This window comes from Marmota flaviventris, chromosome 10 (assembly GCF_047511675.1).
Source record: "Marmota flaviventris isolate mMarFla1 chromosome 10, mMarFla1.hap1, whole genome shotgun sequence".
NCBI lineage: Eukaryota > Metazoa > Chordata > Mammalia > Rodentia > Sciuridae > Marmota > Marmota flaviventris.
Genome location: NC_092507.1, coordinates 61,954,807 through 61,973,886, shown reverse-complemented (window position 1 = coordinate 61,973,886; position 19,080 = coordinate 61,954,807). Strand labels below are relative to the sequence as shown.

The 19,080-nt window shown below is 35.6% G+C and overlaps 1 protein-coding gene across 2 annotated transcripts; it reads right to left on the bottom strand.

Moving 5' to 3' along the window:
• Positions 1–2,293: 2,293 nt before the first annotated feature.
• On the bottom strand, positions 2,294–19,068 carry Tyw3 (tRNA-yW synthesizing protein 3 homolog). 2 transcript variants are annotated; one of them, XM_027935190.3, is made up of 6 exons: positions 18,782–19,068; positions 16,028–16,108; positions 14,008–14,106; positions 11,707–11,778; positions 9,461–9,594; positions 2,294–2,747 (listed from the first exon to the last, which is right to left on the bottom strand). In XM_027935190.3, the coding sequence occupies exons 1-6, from the start codon at positions 18,992–18,994 to the stop codon at positions 2,531–2,533; spliced, it is 816 nt and encodes a 271-aa protein (XP_027790991.1). In that variant the 5' UTR covers positions 18,995–19,068; the 3' UTR covers positions 2,294–2,530. The 2 variants fall into 2 exon arrangements, with proteins under 2 accessions (XP_027790991.1, XP_071474046.1); XM_071617945.1 differs by lacking the exon at positions 11,707–11,778.
• Between the last annotated feature and the right edge of the window lie 12 nt (positions 19,069–19,080).

Genomic DNA, 19,080 nt, shown 5'->3' with positions numbered 1-19,080 from the left:
TTTGTGATCTCTGCCCTAGAGCTTCAAAAACAAAAGCATGCTTCTTAGTTTCCCCATTTGCTTCTCATTCAACCTGACCATTTGTTATCCAGCACCTGCTCCGTCCTCTGTACTGAACTGGGAGGTGCAGAACAGTCCTGCTATGAAACAATGGAAGTGTGTGGTGGTGGGGAACAGGTAAGAGACTTGCAAGATTTTCCTTCTCTCCTTTGGGTTGGAGGAGCTCCAGTAAGCTAAAGGAAGAGCAGCAAAGCACATAGCAGAGAGGTAGAACACACGGCACTAAAATAAGGCACCTATGACCTGCTGGATGAGGTTCCAAAAGTGTTCTCAACAATATCCCATCACTGTGATATTATATATAATTTTAAAAATACCTTAGTCTTCTGATTCTGGGAAGATGGCTTAGTTATTTTTGCCTCTTCCTTTCACTAACTACAATTAAGAACTCTGGATATTATACAGGAAACTAATGTAAGAAATCTCAAAAAGGTAGAAGGGAAAGTAGACCAGCTACAATTGCAATATCTGAAGAGTAGGATAGTAGTGAGTTCCCTGTTCGGTTGGTTGCTTAATTATTATCTTTTTTTTTTTTTTTTTACTTCACATATTGTAGACTGGGCACTGGGAAAGTTGGCAACTCCAAAACATCAATGGGCTCAGATAAAAAACAGTCCCTCAAAAGATGTGCTTTCTCTCCCCAGAAAATAAGGAGAGATGTCTAATGAAAGAAAACCTTAAACAAATGAAAGCTCTACTGGAGAGGTTCTGCAAGGAGCCAAAGATTAAGAGACAGGAAGGGCAAGAGGGCTGGGTATCACTGCCTGACGGGTTAAATCTCCTGGAACGGATGAGATGGCTGGGGAGAAGAGAAGAATGCTAAATGAAGGCCAAAGACAGAAATTTGGGGAGGCCTAGGCATTATCCTTTGGTTTAATAGAAGAAGTTGGGAACAATGAAAAAGTACAATGCATTGTAACCCTCCCTAGAGATTCTTGGGTACTTTTTGTATTTTTTTCAAAATTCTAAAGACAATTCAATTCTAAAGTGTATTAAATGTCGAAAACTTTAAAGGATGAGAGGAAAAGAACTGACAAGGATTCACCATAAGTAGGAAAATGTTTTGGAAGAGTGCTTTCAGGAAACCTATAAAAGAGCAATTCATGGATGGGAGAGTGATCAACAGTACCAATGACTGGATAGCAAGAGGTTCTTTCTTGAGCAATGAAACAATAATTCGGGACTGGGGCTGGGTTTTAAGATTTCCTAAATGTTGTGGAAAACTCACAGAAATCAGATCAATAAATAAATATAGTTATCTTATTTTGTAGACTGAAAAAGAGCAGTTCAAAGGAATAAGAGAGTAAAGAAAAACCTTACACTAACTTTAGAACTGCCTCAACATCACCCCTGATTTTATTGAGAGGACAATAAATGTCTATAAAATCAATCTGTTTTAAAAATATAAAATGCTGTCAGAAGACAAGTATCAGGGGTGCAATTCAAATATAATTGACCTAAGACATATAAATTATAAAATTTTAGGAAATGCCAGAATCATTACTCAATGTTTATTATGGTATATAATTTTTTCTTATAATTTTATTTTATGCCTTATTTGTTCTATAACTACCTACTAATTTCTTTTTAAATATATAATTTTTTGAATTGGCATCTTTTGAAATTACAATATAAAATCATCTTTATTTTATAATGAAAATAGTAATATGTGCATTTAATGGTCTAATAGTAAATATTTTCACGTTTTTTAACTTGATCCTGTCAATAGTCCTCTAGTGTACACAGAATTACTATTATGCAGAAGAGGAAATGGAAGTCCTTAGAAATTAGGTGGTTTGCTCAAGGACCTCCAACTTCTGTTAACAGTCAGAATTCATACTTGAGATGTCTGATCCTTACAATTTTCCATAGTACCTTTGTTTTGTTAGTCTATCAGCATTTCTGATCAATCTTCATGAAAAACTATACCTATGTGTTTCAGAGACTGTGCCAGGGGCAAGCTCTGGTTTGTGAGAAATAATGGGGAAAGAGGGAAAGGGGCATCAGTTGTTCTATTGACACGGTTAAGAGAGAGGAAAAAACCTTGCCAATGGATTCCATGGCAACAGAAACGAACTCTAACCTTCCTCCCAAAGCTAGAGATTTTAAAGTTAAAATTTTTAAAAAGGTTACCATGATTTTTACTCAAATGTCCATGATGGTGAGGTTGTCTCGAAAGGAGACTATACTTAGTTTTCCTACTTTGTAGAAGTAGTCATTGAAACAAAGAAAGCAGCATTAAAAATCATAATTTTATTTTTGCAATGATTATGATTGAAAAATGCAGTAATTCATGAGCAAACATACAAGAAAAAGTCACAGAAGCTTATAAAATGGTTTTCTCTCAAACAGAGAAATTAAATCTTGCTTTTCTGAATGGCTGATATCAACCAGCTAAAATACTCTTATAAAGAGCAACTTTATAACACCTATTAGGAACATTATTTTACTAATACACTTCAGAAACAAATCAGTAATCTTTGGGGAAGATAGCAACATTGATTCCTGGGTCATTGTCATCATCAATTTCAGGTTCTTTATCATTTTCTTCAGGGATACATTTGCCACGTAGTTTTTCTGGGTTTCTCTTTTTCTTAGGAGTACAGAATGGGTTATTTTTCTCTTTGATCTTGGTATGTGAGTTAGTTGTTTCTCTCTCCAAAGCAAGCTGTAGACAGTTGTAAAACCTGTAAAGAATTAAAGTACTACTATTATATCTGTATAGTCTGAAAGTGAATGATGAAAGCACACATAGATTTTGTAAATTACACAAATTTGACAATGTCCTAGGTTAGCTTTATAAATATTAAGTAAATCAAAGAAAAAAATATGCTTCCTGCTTTTATCACTGTTTAATTAGGGGAAAAAAATGCTTTCAGTTCTTTAAGAACAATTCTAAAAATTGGAATGGAATCATCCATCTCTCAACACCCTCTATCCAACCTCAATTTCCATTCTATTCTGAATGTAGGAATCAAGCAAAGGCAGTTAGGAACCCTGAATATTATTATTTTATTTAAAGAAATCATACATGTAAGAAGATCACTTTAGAGTTTGAATACCTTTACATAGATATACCGCTATTAATATTTTTTCTTTCCAATTTATTAATGTAGTCTGTATTCATGTATTTAAAGACATAAAACTGTTGCATTTTTACACAATTATATTACATATAAAGTTTTACATTGCTTTTTCAAATTTAACATTTATTGAGAACATTTTCCATTTCATCAAATGAACTACAAAATACTTTTTAATAATAGTATAACATCATGCTATCCAGATATGCCTTTATTTTCAAATTTTTCCTAACACAAACAACAATGTAAAAACCTTTTGGAAAATGATTTGATCCAAGTTTCTATCCATTACTTAGAATAGATACCTAAATAATCACATTGTTAAAGGGTATGCACATTTTAAGGCACTTGATAAAATACTGTCTGTTTTCCAGATGGATGGTCAAAAACATATGCTTCTAATAGCAGTACTTGAGACAGGCCACTTCACTCACAGATTAAATATTACCATCAAAGAACATGCCTTACTTTAATGATAGATTAATATGGTATCTCATTATTTTAATTTTCATCTCTGTTTATTAGTGACATTATTACATTTGTTTATTAGTTATTTGAACATTTTTAGACAAATTGTTCTTTTATTTTCCATTGGAGTTTTAGTGTTACATTTTTGAGTAAATCACTGAGTTTTGATTTCCTCATTTATAAAACTGGATAATATCATGTGCCTAGCAGCATTGTCAGAAGATCACAGATGAGACAGGTAAGTATCTAGCACAGTGCCTGGCACAGAGCTTTTAATAATGACTATTTTTAAATAATATAGATGTCATGAAACGTCTATCTTGTTTTCTGTTATATTCTTAGCATGCAGTACAGGGTTGGCAAACTCAATGACAAAGTGCTGGAAAAAAAATGAATGAATAACTACTGAATAAAAAAGGTAGATGTATATTATCCTAGGTTCCCAATTAGAATGATCTGGAAGTTGGAAATTCCCATGCCATTGTAGTGATCCCATTTTACTCTATTATAATGGGATTACAACTGGAAAATTTTGACTATAGAATATATTATTGTATTGATCAATTTTCTTTTCTTTAAGGAACAGGCAAGATTCTACTTGGACAGACTCTAAAACTCTAAAGCCCAAATCTATCCAAAAATTCCCAAATGCTCCACACAACTATAATAAATGACAAGACTACTATATGTCCTGTCCCTGTTTTAGGAACACATGCACTCACCACTGTATACTCTGATATCCAGTACTATGCATGGTATATGATAGGTACTCAATAAATATTTCTTCAATGACCAAGTCAATCTCAAAGAAGGAGGTGTAGTTAAAGGAGAAAGACAGAAATATTGACAAATAACATTTTGGGGCCTTGTCCCACAGTAACTAATTTTTATTTAATACACTATTTATATGCAACTGAAACTCCTCCAATCATCATTTCCCCTCCTCCTCCCAAGTGCAGACTGCTTATCTTTCTTGTTTTTTTAAGGTCAGTTAGAGAACCAATTAAAATAAAAAGCTAAAAATTTGGCTTCTGAATTAGGAACACGTTCTTGAGGAAATCATTCAAAAATACAAAAACAAAAACAAAAAACAGTTCTGATGTAGTATGTATTTGAATTTTAACCATTTAAGCAATAGCATTTTACTTAAAAACAACATAGGTCTGTGGTAGGCCTGTGGCAGGTACTGAAAACACAGGTGAGAGATATATGTGGTCTGTGGTTACATCTCAAGGAGCCCTTGGATCATCAGGAGCTGCAGAGTTGTAAGGCCACATTCAATATGCCATGAGAAAGATAAGATGAAGTAGGAGCACACTGGAAGCACACTGCTCCAACTGTATATGGGATATTACACATTAGAAGCCACAGTCCAGGGGCAGAATCCTGGAGAACAATGTTTAACTAAATGGTATTAAAAAAAAAAAAAAAAGAGAGAGAGAGAGAAATCCACAGGGAAGCTAAGAAGCACCAAAAGCAGAAAGGAAAGCAGCAAAGTGATGTAACAGAAATTCTTCCTCCTCTTATCCTTTAGGTAAATCGAGTCATTCATGGATACCCATTCATGGCTTAGGTATTGCCACCCCTTTTTCTTTACCTGTACTCTGGTTTTCTACCTATCATGCAATTCCCGCTTCTCTACAGCTCCTCATATAAAAATCCTAAACTTTAAGGCCTACCTCACTGATTTCTCCCATAAGGTTTTCTTTGATTACGCTTTTCTGCACAAATGAATTTAACTGTTTTTCTTTTGAAATCCTAGAGTATTTATGCCTTTATTGGGGTACTGGCCACTTTCCAGGTTGAATAGTTTTTTGTGTGCATTCATGAACTCATAATTATGCTACTTATGCTACTTATATAGGCTGTCCAAGCAGGATCCATTTTGGATTCTTCTCTGAATTTCAGTGCCTAGCAGTTCTTCAAATTTTATAGTTCTGTGTGTAATACTTGTTGGAAAAAACTAATACTTATTTATCCTCACCCAATCTATCACCTTTATGATGGGATAAAGTCTACTCTGGAAATACCTTGTATACTTGCTGTCAAGAACCAAATACATCTACCTGGAAGAGACTGAGAACAGAGCTAGGCTGGGATACCCAAAAAGTTCACATGGAAGAATTGGAGAGCAATTGTGATTTAAAAAAAAAAAAAAAAGGATGGCCCAATTTCATCAGCCCATTACTCAGTCATTTACTTATCAATATTAAAAATCAACCATTGGTTAACCCAAAATAACCCAAATGCAAGAACTAAAACTATAAAACTCTGGGAAAAATAGGGGGAAAGCTTTATGACACTGAATCTGGAAATGATTTCTTGAGTATGAGACTAAAATCACAGGCAACAAAAGAAAAAATACATACACTGGATTTCATAAAAATGTATAACTTTTATACACTAAAGAATACTATCAAGAAAGTGAAAAACTGAAACAGTAGTTGGAAAAAAAAGTGAAAAGGCAACTCAAAAAAGTGAGTAAAATATGTGCAAATCATATATCTGATAACAGACTAATAATATCCAGAACAGATAAAGAACTCCAATGACGCAACAACAAAAAACCAAACAACTGATTAAAAAAGGCAAAGGACTTGAATAGATATTTCTCCAAAGATAGACAGATGGTCAATAAACACATGAAATGATGCTAAGCATCAATAATTACTAGGGAAATGCAAAGCAAGACTATGTGAGATACCACTTCACATTCACCCTACTATGATTACTATTATTTAAATATCAGAAAATAAAAAATATCAGCCAAGATATGGTTTCAATTTCTCATTAATGGTGGTAATGTAAAATGGCACAGCTGCTATCATAAACAGTATTGGGGATCTTAAAAACATGTCAAATTACCATGACTGGGAATTGCATTCTGGGTATATACCCAAAAGAATTGAAAGCAGGGACTTATACAGATATCTGGACACTGATGTTCAGAGTACCATAGCATTATTCACAATAGCTAAAGGTGGAAACAGTCCAAATGTTCACGACTGATAAATGGATTAACAATATGCAGTCTATTAATACAATGAAGTATTATCACCTTAAACAGAAGTAAAATTCTGATATGTGCTACAGCATAAAGACATGAAGACATTACATCATGAAGACATTAGCTAAGTGAAACAAGCCAGACATTAAAAAAAAAAAGGACAAATATTCTATGATCTCAATTATATGAAGTACCTTCGATAGTCAAATTCAGGGCCAGAAAACAGATTAGTATTTACCAGGGGCTGGGAGTTTGCAGAATTGGGAGTTATTGTTTAAGTGGTACAAAGTTTCTATTTAGGATGATGAAAAAGTTCTAGAAATGGATAGTGACAACGGTTGCATACAATGTGAATGTACTTAATGCCACTGGATAAAATTGTAAATTTCATGTTATACATATCTTACCACAGTTAAAAGAGTTAAAAAAAACCAACCACTGGAAGTAGATTCAATTACTCTTTTAGATTTCTTTATTCTTAACAATATTATATGCCAATATATTTAGCTCTTTTATTCTATGTTTTAGCTAACATTTTCTTATTATATAGTTGATGAAAAGGAGAGCATGGTTAATTTCATTCTACTTATAGCCAAATGGTGGTTTCATCTGATCCATGCCCTGACCTCTTATTAACAGACACAAAGAAAGCCTTCCTCTTGTAGTTAGTAAAAAGATCTTCAGGCTTCCTATGTCTCACCTGGAAATCATTATGTATGAGATTATCATACTGTGTCTGGTGTTAGTCCCTGTCTCTCCCAGTCTCCAAATCGGCAGTTTGCTGCAACTTGCAGGCCTGTCTTGCCCAGCTCCAGAAACCACAGGAAGTCAGCTGTTCCTGCTGGATAAATCTCTTCCCACTGACAAGGGGCTTGGGACTTTTTTTTTTTTTTTTTTTTTTAAACAAATAAGATCTTTTTCTATTAAATATTACAGTAGAAAAAAATATTTTCTATTAACTTTGATCTCTGTTTCCAGAATATCTCTTGCTGCTGAAGTGTTACACATTTTATATATTAGTATATTTTTGAGTTTTTACAATTCTCTTAGAGATATCTGAGTTCCAAAACTGGTGCTATGACAAAACATTTTTAGTATTCCCCATTGATTGCCTAACTCATCACCTCCAGTGTTTATTATTTCTTCTCTTTTCAACATCAGAAGAGTAACTCTTCTTCTGCATTTGGTTGAATGTACAGCTGTTCCCAAGGGAGCTCCCTAATTTGTTCACACTTTTTGAATTCACATGTAATCTTCTAATCAGTATCTTAAGACACTTTTACCCTTCTTTAATTTTTCCCTGATTTTATATGATGAGCATGGCTCTCTTGATAGCAGCATGCATACTATAATCTCAAAACATTTTTGAGTCAATGGATTTAAAGCATAATTTGATTTTATAGTTGGTGAACTTGGCTCAATTAACTTCACCAGGTGTATAGTTAGTTGATCTTGAGCTATATTTATCATCTTATTGAAATTCAAGTAAGGAAACAGAGAAAACTGATTTGCTACCTCCTACATTTTAACAAACAGTCTCACCAGATTACTATCTATCAAATGTAGTAAACTTTTGGAATGGTACCAATAAGTACCTACATATATCTCAAACCTGTATTCTAGTGGAGTGGGGAACTATTCTTCTGTAGATTAGCTGAAATCATCACTTGAGTTAGAATACTTGCTCTTTGTGGCCAGGTTTTTATGGTCAGATTTTCTCTGCCAGGGTTCAGTTAGAAAATTAAGTCCTAATACTCTAAGACATCACTGTATGTAATGAATCAACTTCTCTCAGTGTGTCTAAAATAGTACTTGATACATATCATACCTGGGAGAATTGAGAAACAATCTCTTGATTAATTTATGAATTCCATGGTTCAAATGAGGATCCCCAATTGAGAAAGTCTGGATGGTGGTACTGATGTGGTTACTCTCCATGAGCTAATGAAGAATAAGGGCTATCCTATTCTGAGAGAGTCCATCACATGACAGGGAGGCCAGCCATGTGCACATGTGATCAAATGAATTCTAACAATTGTTCTTTAAGGTACGTACTTCTCTCAAATTACAGATTTAAAAAAAAAACCTCTTTCACTGGGTTACAATGCTACCATTGTCACTTCTAGTCTCAGCTATTTCAGAAAAGTTCTAGATATTAAAGAATTTTAATCAGGCAAGTTAAGCAATAGGATTCCTCTGGACTTCACAGAAATGATTCTAATTATGATGTGGAGAATCACCGGCAAAGAGACATACTAGAAAATGTTGAGGAAAAAAGTTAAAATAAGAATTTCACTTGTCAGAAAGTGAAGTTAAAGAACAAAAGTATTTAAGATGTGAATAGACAGCTGTACTCCTTCCTGGCTGTATAATTATGGCAATTCTAGATTGAATCTGTGACAAGAGTAGGGAATTAAACTGGCTAGAGGTGTAAAAAACTTGTCAAACAAAAAACCCAGGCTATACTCCTCAGAGGGAGATTCCAGGTAATCTCTGGTGGGTCACAAGCAGGGCAAGTGAGCGCATCTTTCCCAGCTGCCTTAACTATCAGTTATGGTTCCTGTTGCTGGTGGGCTCTTTCCTAAATGATTACAGTTCTCTCCTTAATGCCTGTTTCTGGTGGTCACATGTCCAGCTGCCTTTATGTTCCATTTGGTTCCTAATCTATTCTGACCTATTCTCATCTATTACTTTGATTGTCTTTTAATTATTTATGATAAGGCTAGACATAGACAAGCAGTTGAGATTATAAAAACTTGAGATATAATGATGGTGTGAATTAATATTTTCAAGGATGACCTAGGCATATTAATAATACCATAAAAATATCTAATTAGTATACCTTTCAATTCTTTTCTTGTTTTCCTCCATTTTCTGGTTTGCTATATTTAACAGGAATTCAATATATTCTTCTGTCACCATCAATTTTCCCTTATGGCTTAATGGAACTTCTAAACCATGTGTACTCCGGACAGCCTAGGGGGAAAAACAATTGAGATATGAAGACTTTATAATCTCTATACAATGAAGATAACTAAAGAAAAGTCCCAGTCAGGCCTGAGTTTGAACATAGCTTAGTTCCATTTCAGCATGTAAGTCTTTGGTATAAATTAGCTGAACACAGTTGAACCAAAGAAGATTAAATAGATTTTCCAATCATATACAGTCATTTCTAAAGAAAGCTTTCTACATATTATCTTTCAGAGAAGCAGATACTATCAAAGAATCCAATAACTTTGAACAGTTTCAGTATAACTATGGCTTAGAAAGCTTTAGTACACAATTTAAACAAAATAAATAAATGAAACCTCAACAGAAGCCTCAAGGGAAAATCTAAAGGGACTGGATGCAAAGAATCTCTTAAGAGATTCTTGAGCCAAGAATGATTAAGAGTAACCCATGGCTCCCCTACCACACAAAGTTGCTTTCCTAATGCCTTAGCGTTGCCAATCTTAGTAACCCTGCTGATGAAACAGTTCACATATTCTAAGTAGATCCTAACACTGGAGAGATGTTAAGAAAAACAGCAACAAAAACTATTACGAGGAGTAAAATTCATTTAATGACTCTTTACTGAACATCTGTACTATTCCAGGCCTCCCATAAGGTGAGAAGAGATCAGAGGATTTGAGTCTTCTAAGGACTCACACCTTAGAATAGAAAATAGTAAGTGAACAAAGAATTGCCAGGCAACTTAAGCGGTATGATAAAGAAACATGTATGCACACATATGAGCTCACACACACAATGCTAGCAAAAAGGTAGAAGAGGAACCACTAATTAAGGCTGAGGACTCAGCTTTATGGAAAAGGGTAAGTGCAATTGCACCAGACATAGAAAAGGGGAAGGGGGTGTTCCAGTCAGAGGAAGAACTTTTCTGTAGGCACTGAGCCATGGGAGAGCCTAAAGTCTTTGGGAAACATCTAATAGCTCCATATGGCTGGAGTATAAGTGTGCTGGAAGAAGATGAGCAAAAATACACAGACATAAGATGACCTGAATATCAGATAAAATATCTGGAGACCCTGATTTTTTTAGAAGGGGGATTTTGACAGTGTTGGTTGCAGGGACTCTAGGACAAAACCTGGAATAGGAAAGCCAGTCAAAAGCAAATGTAAAAAGACTGAGGTGAGGAATAATGAGGGCTGAAGCCAGGGCAGAGGGCCTGGGGTGGAGAAATGAGAGGGAGAAGTAACAGGACTCCTAACTAATTAGATACAGAAGACAAAGGAGAGAAAGTGGGAAAATGGCTGTGTGGAGTCAGGTGAGGACACAAACCAGTACCGAGGGCTTTGATTTTCTATTTATTCAGGCTTTGCAGGTGTTTTCTTTCATGGGCCTACCCTATTTGGGAAATAGGCTATTTGTTAAAAATAGATTTTAAAAACTCTAGGGAGCTAGAATAGAGGATAATCTGAAACAATTCAAAAACAAACAAGACATCCCATGCCAAACAGTGAATACCACAGTAGATCAAAATTGGGCAAAATAACTAGGGGTTGGCTTGGCCATGGAAAGATAGAAAATGTGGGACTAAGGGCTTTAAAGATCATCTAGCCAGGGGCCAGCAAATATGTTCTGTGAAATGACAGGGAGTAAATATTTTTGACTTTGTGGGCCATTCAGTATCTGTCACAATTACTCAATTCTGTTGCTGTGGCACAAAAGCAACTTTGACCAATAATTAATCCATAAACATAGTGGAATCTGGCTCCCTGTGGACTGGATTTGGCCCTAGTTCAGTAGTTCAGTGAAGCTCTGACAAAACTGAGAAAATTCAAATGCTGAGGGATTAAGTGAGGTTGCATGAGTTCATGTGGCATAACTGGGGCCCAGTGGTATCAACAGAGAGGACTTTAGACTCCTCTGTGGTTCTTGTCATTATACCATGGTACTTATTAAAGCAGATCTTGACTGCTCAGGATGAGAACAGAAATCAAGCTTAAAGTAAGCAAAGAGAATTATAACATAAGACCTCAAATGTAAATCTAAACTCTGAAATTTGCCATTTAGAACAGAATATGTTGCTGAATAAAATGGCAATAAAATTTGTACTAAAAAACTGCTTTGTGCCAAAATGCATCTTACCAACATAATTTTTCCTCTCTTTCCCACCGTAATGCCAGAGTTTCTGAAACCAGAATCAATTGCCACTGAATGCTGTAAGAAAATAAAACTTGTTAAATTCTGACACTCTAGCTAATCGGATCATCTATTCAGTTGCATAAGTGACAGAAACATAAATGACCCCAAAACTTATTAAGGTTATTTGGCTACATGGACTACGCTTACAAGTCCTAAGAGCATTCTTATTAGATATACCAGAATATCAATTTTGGAAGTGTCATTGAAAGAATAAAACTAGAATTCAATAAAATAGAGACATTTGGCTAGTAATTGTTTATATAAAGCAGAAAATCACATACACACACACACACACACACACACACACACACATCAATCCTTCCTATAACCATGTCGTTTAAAAGTAAATAAAAAATTCTTTTAAATGAGTTAAATGTTTTCTCTAAGTAAAAACAGATTATCTCAGTTTCATTTCTAAAAAAACTTTGTTGAAATAATATGAGTAAAGCATATAAAGCACAAAAATTTTGATCTTGTGGGTTGACTAAGTTACTTTATCAGTCTCTAAATGTTTCTGTATGGGGCCCTTGGGACTAAATGTGGGCCTCTTCTTTACTCCAGCTCAGGAGTTTAATCAGGAATGATTTTGTCCCCTGGGGTAAGTTTGACAGGGTCTGAAGACACTGTTGCTCCTGAGTTCCAGAATTCTACCCAAAAGCCAATTTGAAATTTTGATGTGTTATTATAGACTGAATTGTGTTCATAGAGTTTAAAATTCATATGCTGAAGCCCAAGTTCCCATTGTGACGAGATTTGGAGATAGGGCCTTTAAGTTGTTAATTCAGGTACAAATTTAATAGGACTGGTGTCCTAATTTAATAGGACTGGTGTCCTAATTTAATAGGACTGGTGTCCATACCAGGAGAGACATGCCAGTGGTATACACTCACAAAGAAAAGGTTATGAGAGGTAATAGGGGGAAGGTGGCCATCTACTAGCCAAGGAGAAAGGCCTCAAGAGAAACCAATCCTGCAGGCACCTTGATTTTTTTACTTTCAGCATTCAGAAATAAATTTTCTTTGTTCTAAGTCACCCAGTCTAATATTTTATTATAGCAGCCTAACAGACAAGTATCTGCATCTAAAACTAGTATCTCAAAGACATTTCAAGTTGAATATGTGACTTAAATTTTTGATTCCCACCCTAACCCACCCTCCCAGGCAACCTCAATAGTTGATTCACTAAAGTATATTTGGAATGTATCTTTTTCCCCTATTTTAGTTCTGTCATTTTAGGCAAGCCACCACCATTTCCCACTTTGATCAATGTGACCAACTGCTAATTTGTTGGAGCAGATCTGAGGTTTCAGAACAAATCTCATCAAGCCAGAAAACAATCCAAACCCTTTCTACAAGGCCCTAAGTGACTGGTCCTAGTCTACCTCTCACCTTCTCTTGGTATGCTCTCTCCTTTAGACTTCCTGTTCTTCCTGTTCTGTGAATACATCATGCTCTTTTTTGCTCCTGAAATTTGTACTATATACTTTAATCTGCTTGGAATATTCATTTACCAGTTAGAGGCTTAGTTCTTTCTGTTCCTTCTAAATCTTAGCTTAAAGAAACCTCTTCAGAGAAGCCTGTGCTAAAGGCCATTCTTTTTATAAACTATTCTCTATCACCAGCCTGTTTTTTCTTTCTGAGGACATTTTGCACCTTGCTGTTACTTTCTTTATTTGCCTGTTCAGGATTTTTTGTTTGTTTGTTTTCTTTTTTGCTATCCCCTCCTCCTTGAGGGAGGAGCCAATGGTCTCTAATCATGTGCCCGACACACTGGAACTCAATGCATTATTGCTAAATGAATGCTTACAACACCATTTAATTTTATATATAAACATATAAAAGGTATAAAAATGAATAGAGAGATGAAACACTTCTGTGTAGCACAACTGAAAAGACATTTACCTAATACTCAATTAAATGATGAGAAAAATGAAATATTCTTTAGGATAATTTTTAATGTAGTTCCATGGTGTTTTGTCTAAGAACTCAGGAAGCAAAACCAAAAGATACAATGTCGAAGTAAAAATTATAAATAGAAAGGTTAAGGAAGAAAACAGGAAGAACAATTTAGATATTATATTTTGCAAGTGATTATTATGTACTCTTTTTAATAAGAAATAGACTGATCAGATAGATAAATAAATTAATAAACAGTTAAATAAACTACCATCATTATATTTTTATAGGAAGCTGAATGTTTAAAATTCAATCTACCCAGACTTCTAAATTAATTTAAAAGTCTTACCAGCATCTGTGCATCCTGCAACTGCCGACACTGCACATGAAGAACAAATGGTTCAAATTTGAAAACGGCATCACCGTTTGCTTTCTTCAGAGCTACCATCTACATCAATAAAAAGTGATAACATCAGACTCAACTATAGGATCAATAGGTAACACTTTATCTCACATGTAACTTTAATTTTTCCTAGAAATTTTCAGACAAACTCGGCATACTTTGTTTGCAATAACTTTTCATCTGCTTTTTTAATTCTTTCAGCAAAAATTAATTAAATTGCTTATTTTCTGTAAAGTCTCAATTTCCAATTCTCCCATAAACGTTAAAGTAGTAGCTTACTTTATTGAATTCCACAACAGACTTTTTTTTTCTTTTTTAAAAAATGTGATATATGAAAGCTGTGCTACAAGAACTATTTAAATTTGTTTAGATTGAGACAGGACCATATGTGTTGTAAGAGAAGAGTCCAAGCAAATTTGACATCTCCCAATAACTCTGCTTCATATAGAATGTGCTAGTGAACTCACAATTGTATTGCACACATACACAAAATTCAGAGCAAATCCAATATATTCCAGTTCTCTCTGTATTGGGCACAAATAAACTTTTCTTTCTTGGAATTGCTTAGTTACATATTGTATCAGTGGCCCTCAGGCATGTTCAAAATTTTCTGGATTTCAGACCCCATGGGGCAAGGGTCAGGGTCCTTTTACTTTAGCACAAAGTGGGATATATGGCCAAAATGCCCTGGACAGCTGTGTTATAGATCTGTTAGCCATGGGGCATAATACATGGCAAGGAGTTGGATCTTATACTGTCTTTCTTCTCTTGCTGTAAGTAAACATTATACTACTTAAGTCTACTGTGTGTGTTGTCTATTCTTAGCAACCTTAAATCATACACTAGTCTCTTTCCTGTGTGGTACCTACCTGCCTTTTGACCTTGGCTGCACTTGTGTTACAGTCTATCCTGCAGCACAGCCTGACCACTTAGTGAAACATGTAATACTATGTCTGAGCTAGAATTTATACAAGAGAGTTATTATGTCTGTCTGTCAAGCATTCCTAGGTAGCACCCTCCCTCGTTTTCACCATTTGATTCTGGTATGACTGTCAATCATGACCCTGTCATTCATTACTCTCCCTACCATATCAAAGATGTCAAATGTTTATGTTTGATCAAGGACATATCATTCCACTAGCAAAAATAAAATTGAGCTAAAAGGGAGAACACAGGACAACTCAAGAGTACTTTTCTAGGACTAACATACAAATTTTAGGAAAAGAAAGTTTTTTTCTGCTGGGGTTGCTGGCAGCTCTCATTTCTGCCACAAAGACCATCTGCAGCAGAAAAGATATGGACAAACATGCAGAGAACCAGTACCAAAAAATGAAGACAGAGGGAGTGTCCTGAAGGTAATATTTGAGTACCTGGCCCAACAGTACCTGATTCCATCTTCACCTCTGTCCTTTCTGGATAAATAGATTGTGATTTCTGCATAAGATGGAATTGGATTTCTAAATTCTCTGGATATGAAAAGTTCCCGACTAATACTAACTTATATGAACTCATCTAAACACTTCAATTTAGGGAACTAACTGAGCACAGATTTAAAGATTTTCCAAAAGCAATCCTAGTAAGAAATGTATAATTTATTTACATCAGTGAAGCCAGTAATGCAGGGTCAGGGCTAATCCCCTTCTCCTTCTACAATTTGTTCCAGGTTACACAATTATTAACCAGCAGAATTGAAAAATTTGGATCTAACCTATCCAGCATCCATAAACTTTCTATTATGTCCAAAAGATTATGTTTTATTGAGCCACAGGAAGTAATGCTAGCATACATATTTATACTTCTATACTTTTATCTCTTAGGACTCAAAAAAGCCATTGTAATGAAAGCTTTCTAATCTTCAGCCATTATAATTATGCACATAAATCACCTTGAAAGTTATGTTCTTTTCATATGCATTTAAAGTAACTGTGAATTAAAGTTTTTTCTAAATTTGTATATAAGAACTTACCACATCATCTTTTATGCAAGGTATGTGTGTAACTAGTAGCCAGCAACAGTTTTGTTTCTGAACCCCCAAACCATTTATATCCTAAAATAACAAAAAACAGAAATTTAATCGTAAAATATTTACAAAAATAATAAGTATACTGTGTAGTATATTAAGGGCTTTCTTAAGTTAATAATTTGTAAATAATTACTGAAAACAATTCAATGTGTTTTTGGGTAAAGTTAGCCATAAACAAAAATGAACCCAAATAATTTGACCTATGATTTGAAAGGTAAAGGTACTTAATAATTCTCTGAAACATTTTTGTGAGAAAAGGATTACAATCAGTTTCCATTAACAGCATCTGAGTTGTGTGATCTTATTTGGCTAGCACTGTATTAACATTTTTTTAAAAATTCCTTTTGCAGGATAGTGGTGCCTCAATAATACAAAAGACCTACCACTCTTTACTGATGCCTATGCTGTTCACATTTATAATATTTCCCTGGTCTCTATGGGCATAAATTTATTACTTCTGTAATAGACTTCATGTGCAGCCCAAAAGAGACATAGGACTGAAATGTCAAAGTTTCAAGAAGGAACACATTTTAACAATGACATAAGTGGACAAACTTTTATTGCAAAATCCTATAAGGTATATACATATTCTACCCTTAAAACACTGCAAAGAAGAGATAGGAAACCACATACACAGAAATCACAGTACTTCTACAAAGTCACTATTTTTTCTTTTTAAAGAGAGAGAGAGAGAGAGAGAGAGAGAGAATTTTAATACTTATTTATTTTTTTAGTTTTCGGCGGACACAACATCTTTGTTTGTATGTGGTGCTGAGGATCAAACCCGGGCCATACATATGCCAGACGAGCGTGCTACCGCTTGAGCCACATCCCCAGCCCCAACAAAGTCAACTATTTTACAATGGGTCTACAGGAGATTGTTCTCTGGCCTTGAACCAGGAGGCAGTATATTCTGAATAACTGTTTTGTTTTCATTGTAAAACTTTATGTGTACAACCTTGTTCCGTACTGGCTGCTATAAATCTTCCCAGACAATGTACGATCCATCTTCACTAAGTTTACAGGATCTAATTGCATGATATGAGCACTAATACAATCTCTGATTTATGTTATCTGTATTTCCTTTATTCAGATTTCCCACTTTTCTTTTTTTCTTGTTTCCTTTAGATAAGTTGCTCCAAACCCTTTCTAAAATAAGGCAGAGTAAAAATAAATATAATACACAAAATGAAAAGAGATTCACATAAAGCCTGAGCCAGTCCAGAAGCAGTCATTCCTTAAGTGAGTAGTGTGTATGTGTGTGTGTGTGTCTGTTTTGGGGTAAAAAGTGGAAGTTTGGGGAATCATGTCTCAGATTTGTAGAGATGGGGAAAACATTTCAGAAAGAAAAACATGAGTAAAGGCAAAATTGGTAAATACAAAATAATAGTTCGGTTTCTGGGATTAACTTAATATGAAGAGGCATTGTGGAAAACAGAGTTGAAAGGTAGAGATTTGTATTCTCTGATACAAAAAAGTGTGCAATAAAGTTTCAGCATAAATAAATGATAAAAATAATTCTGCTTTAAAAAAGTTTATCTAGCCAGGTATGGTGGCCCCAGACCTGTAATTCCAGCAGCTTGGGAGAATGAGGCAGGAGGATAGCCAAGTTCAAAGCAAATTAGCGAAGGCCCAAGCAACTTAGGGGGATCCTGTCTTAAAAAAAAGAAAAAATACACACACACACACACATATAAAACACGGTTTGGGGGAGAAAGGAAAACATTGGTTCAGTGACTTGTTTGGAAACTACTGCAAAAATCTAGGTGAGATAGAGTAATAGAAAGAGGGGATGAGAGAGGGTGTGTGGGCAAGAGTGTCAGTGTCTGCATGCAATGGAAGCAATATAAAAACCAACAGGCCTTGAAAACTTGGGAAAACAGCAAATGATCAGTCTATGCTGGACCTAAATAATGAGCCTATGAATATCCTATCTTCGATGCTCTGAATTCAATATTACTAATAAAATGAATACACAATCAAATTTTAAAGCACACAATATGGGTGCGTGATGCTAAATATTTCAAAAGAGTTCCCAGTTCCTTCACACAATTCCTTTAGAGCAGACACTCTATTTTCCTCAGTTCACGGAACAGAAAGGAGCTGAGTTTAAATAGCTATCCTAAGGTCATACAGCCAATAATTCCAGAAACTGATTTGGATTCTAAGTAGCATCACTCCAAAGCCTGAGAGCTTGAACCTCCTACAATATACTCCCCCCACCCAATCCCTATTACAAAATTACCAGGGCTGTAATAATGCAGAGGGCCGCTAGGAGGCAGTGAGCTCCTTAAACCTGATGACGTTCAACCACGTAGTAGCAAGGATTTGGTAGACCCATTGAGTGAGGGCTCAGGCTTCAAACTCTCCAGGCCTGGAGAAAATCAAATTCTCTAACCCTTTCCACTCAACATAGTTTTCAGGCCATCATTTGTGGACTTGTTACAAATGCACAAAATCAAGCCCTTCCCTAGACATACAGAACCAGAATCTGCTTTATTAAAAGACACCTCTCCACCCCGCGCTCGAGGAGATTCATACGCAAAACTGTCTTAGAAGCTCTCGTCTGATACACACATAAAGAAACCGAGACCACCCACCAGAGGAACACGCACTGGGTGTTCCATTGAGTGGGCACAGGGCTTCTAAAGTTGGGTACCAGAGGACAGGCGCTGGAAGGGCACAAAGAAGCCTCACCCCGTCTAGGAGGAGGATGCGGCCAGCGCAGGAGCTGGTGGTGAAAAACTGTTCTCGAGCGTTCAGGAGCTGCACAAGCTCGATCACATCTTCGTCCACACTGCCCTTCCGGCTGAGATCTGCTTTACTCAAACACTGTGCCTTCCATCTCTTGAATTCTGCGCTGCGATCCATGCGTGAGGAATTTAGAGTCCCCGCTCTCCACTTCGGCATTCATCGCTCCTCTCCCTGGAGGCAGCCATATTGAAGCGAACGGTGGCCGGAGATGACCAAACTTCCTTGTCGTGCCGCCCTCGGTA

Excerpts from the sequence above, each read along its gene's own strand:
- Tyw3 (XM_027935190.3), bottom strand. The coding sequence starts at position 18,994 with ATGCCGAAGTGGAGAGCGGGGACTCTAAATTCCTCACGCATGGATCGC. Across the intron at positions 9,595-11,706 it reads AGAGAGGAAAAATTATGTTG|GCTGTCCGGAGTACACATGG; the intron begins GTAAGATGCATT and ends TTTTCCCCCTAG. Across the intron at positions 2,748-9,460 it reads AACAAGAAAAGAATTGAAAG|GTTTTACAACTGTCTACAGC; the intron begins GTATACTAATTA and ends AATTCTTTACAG.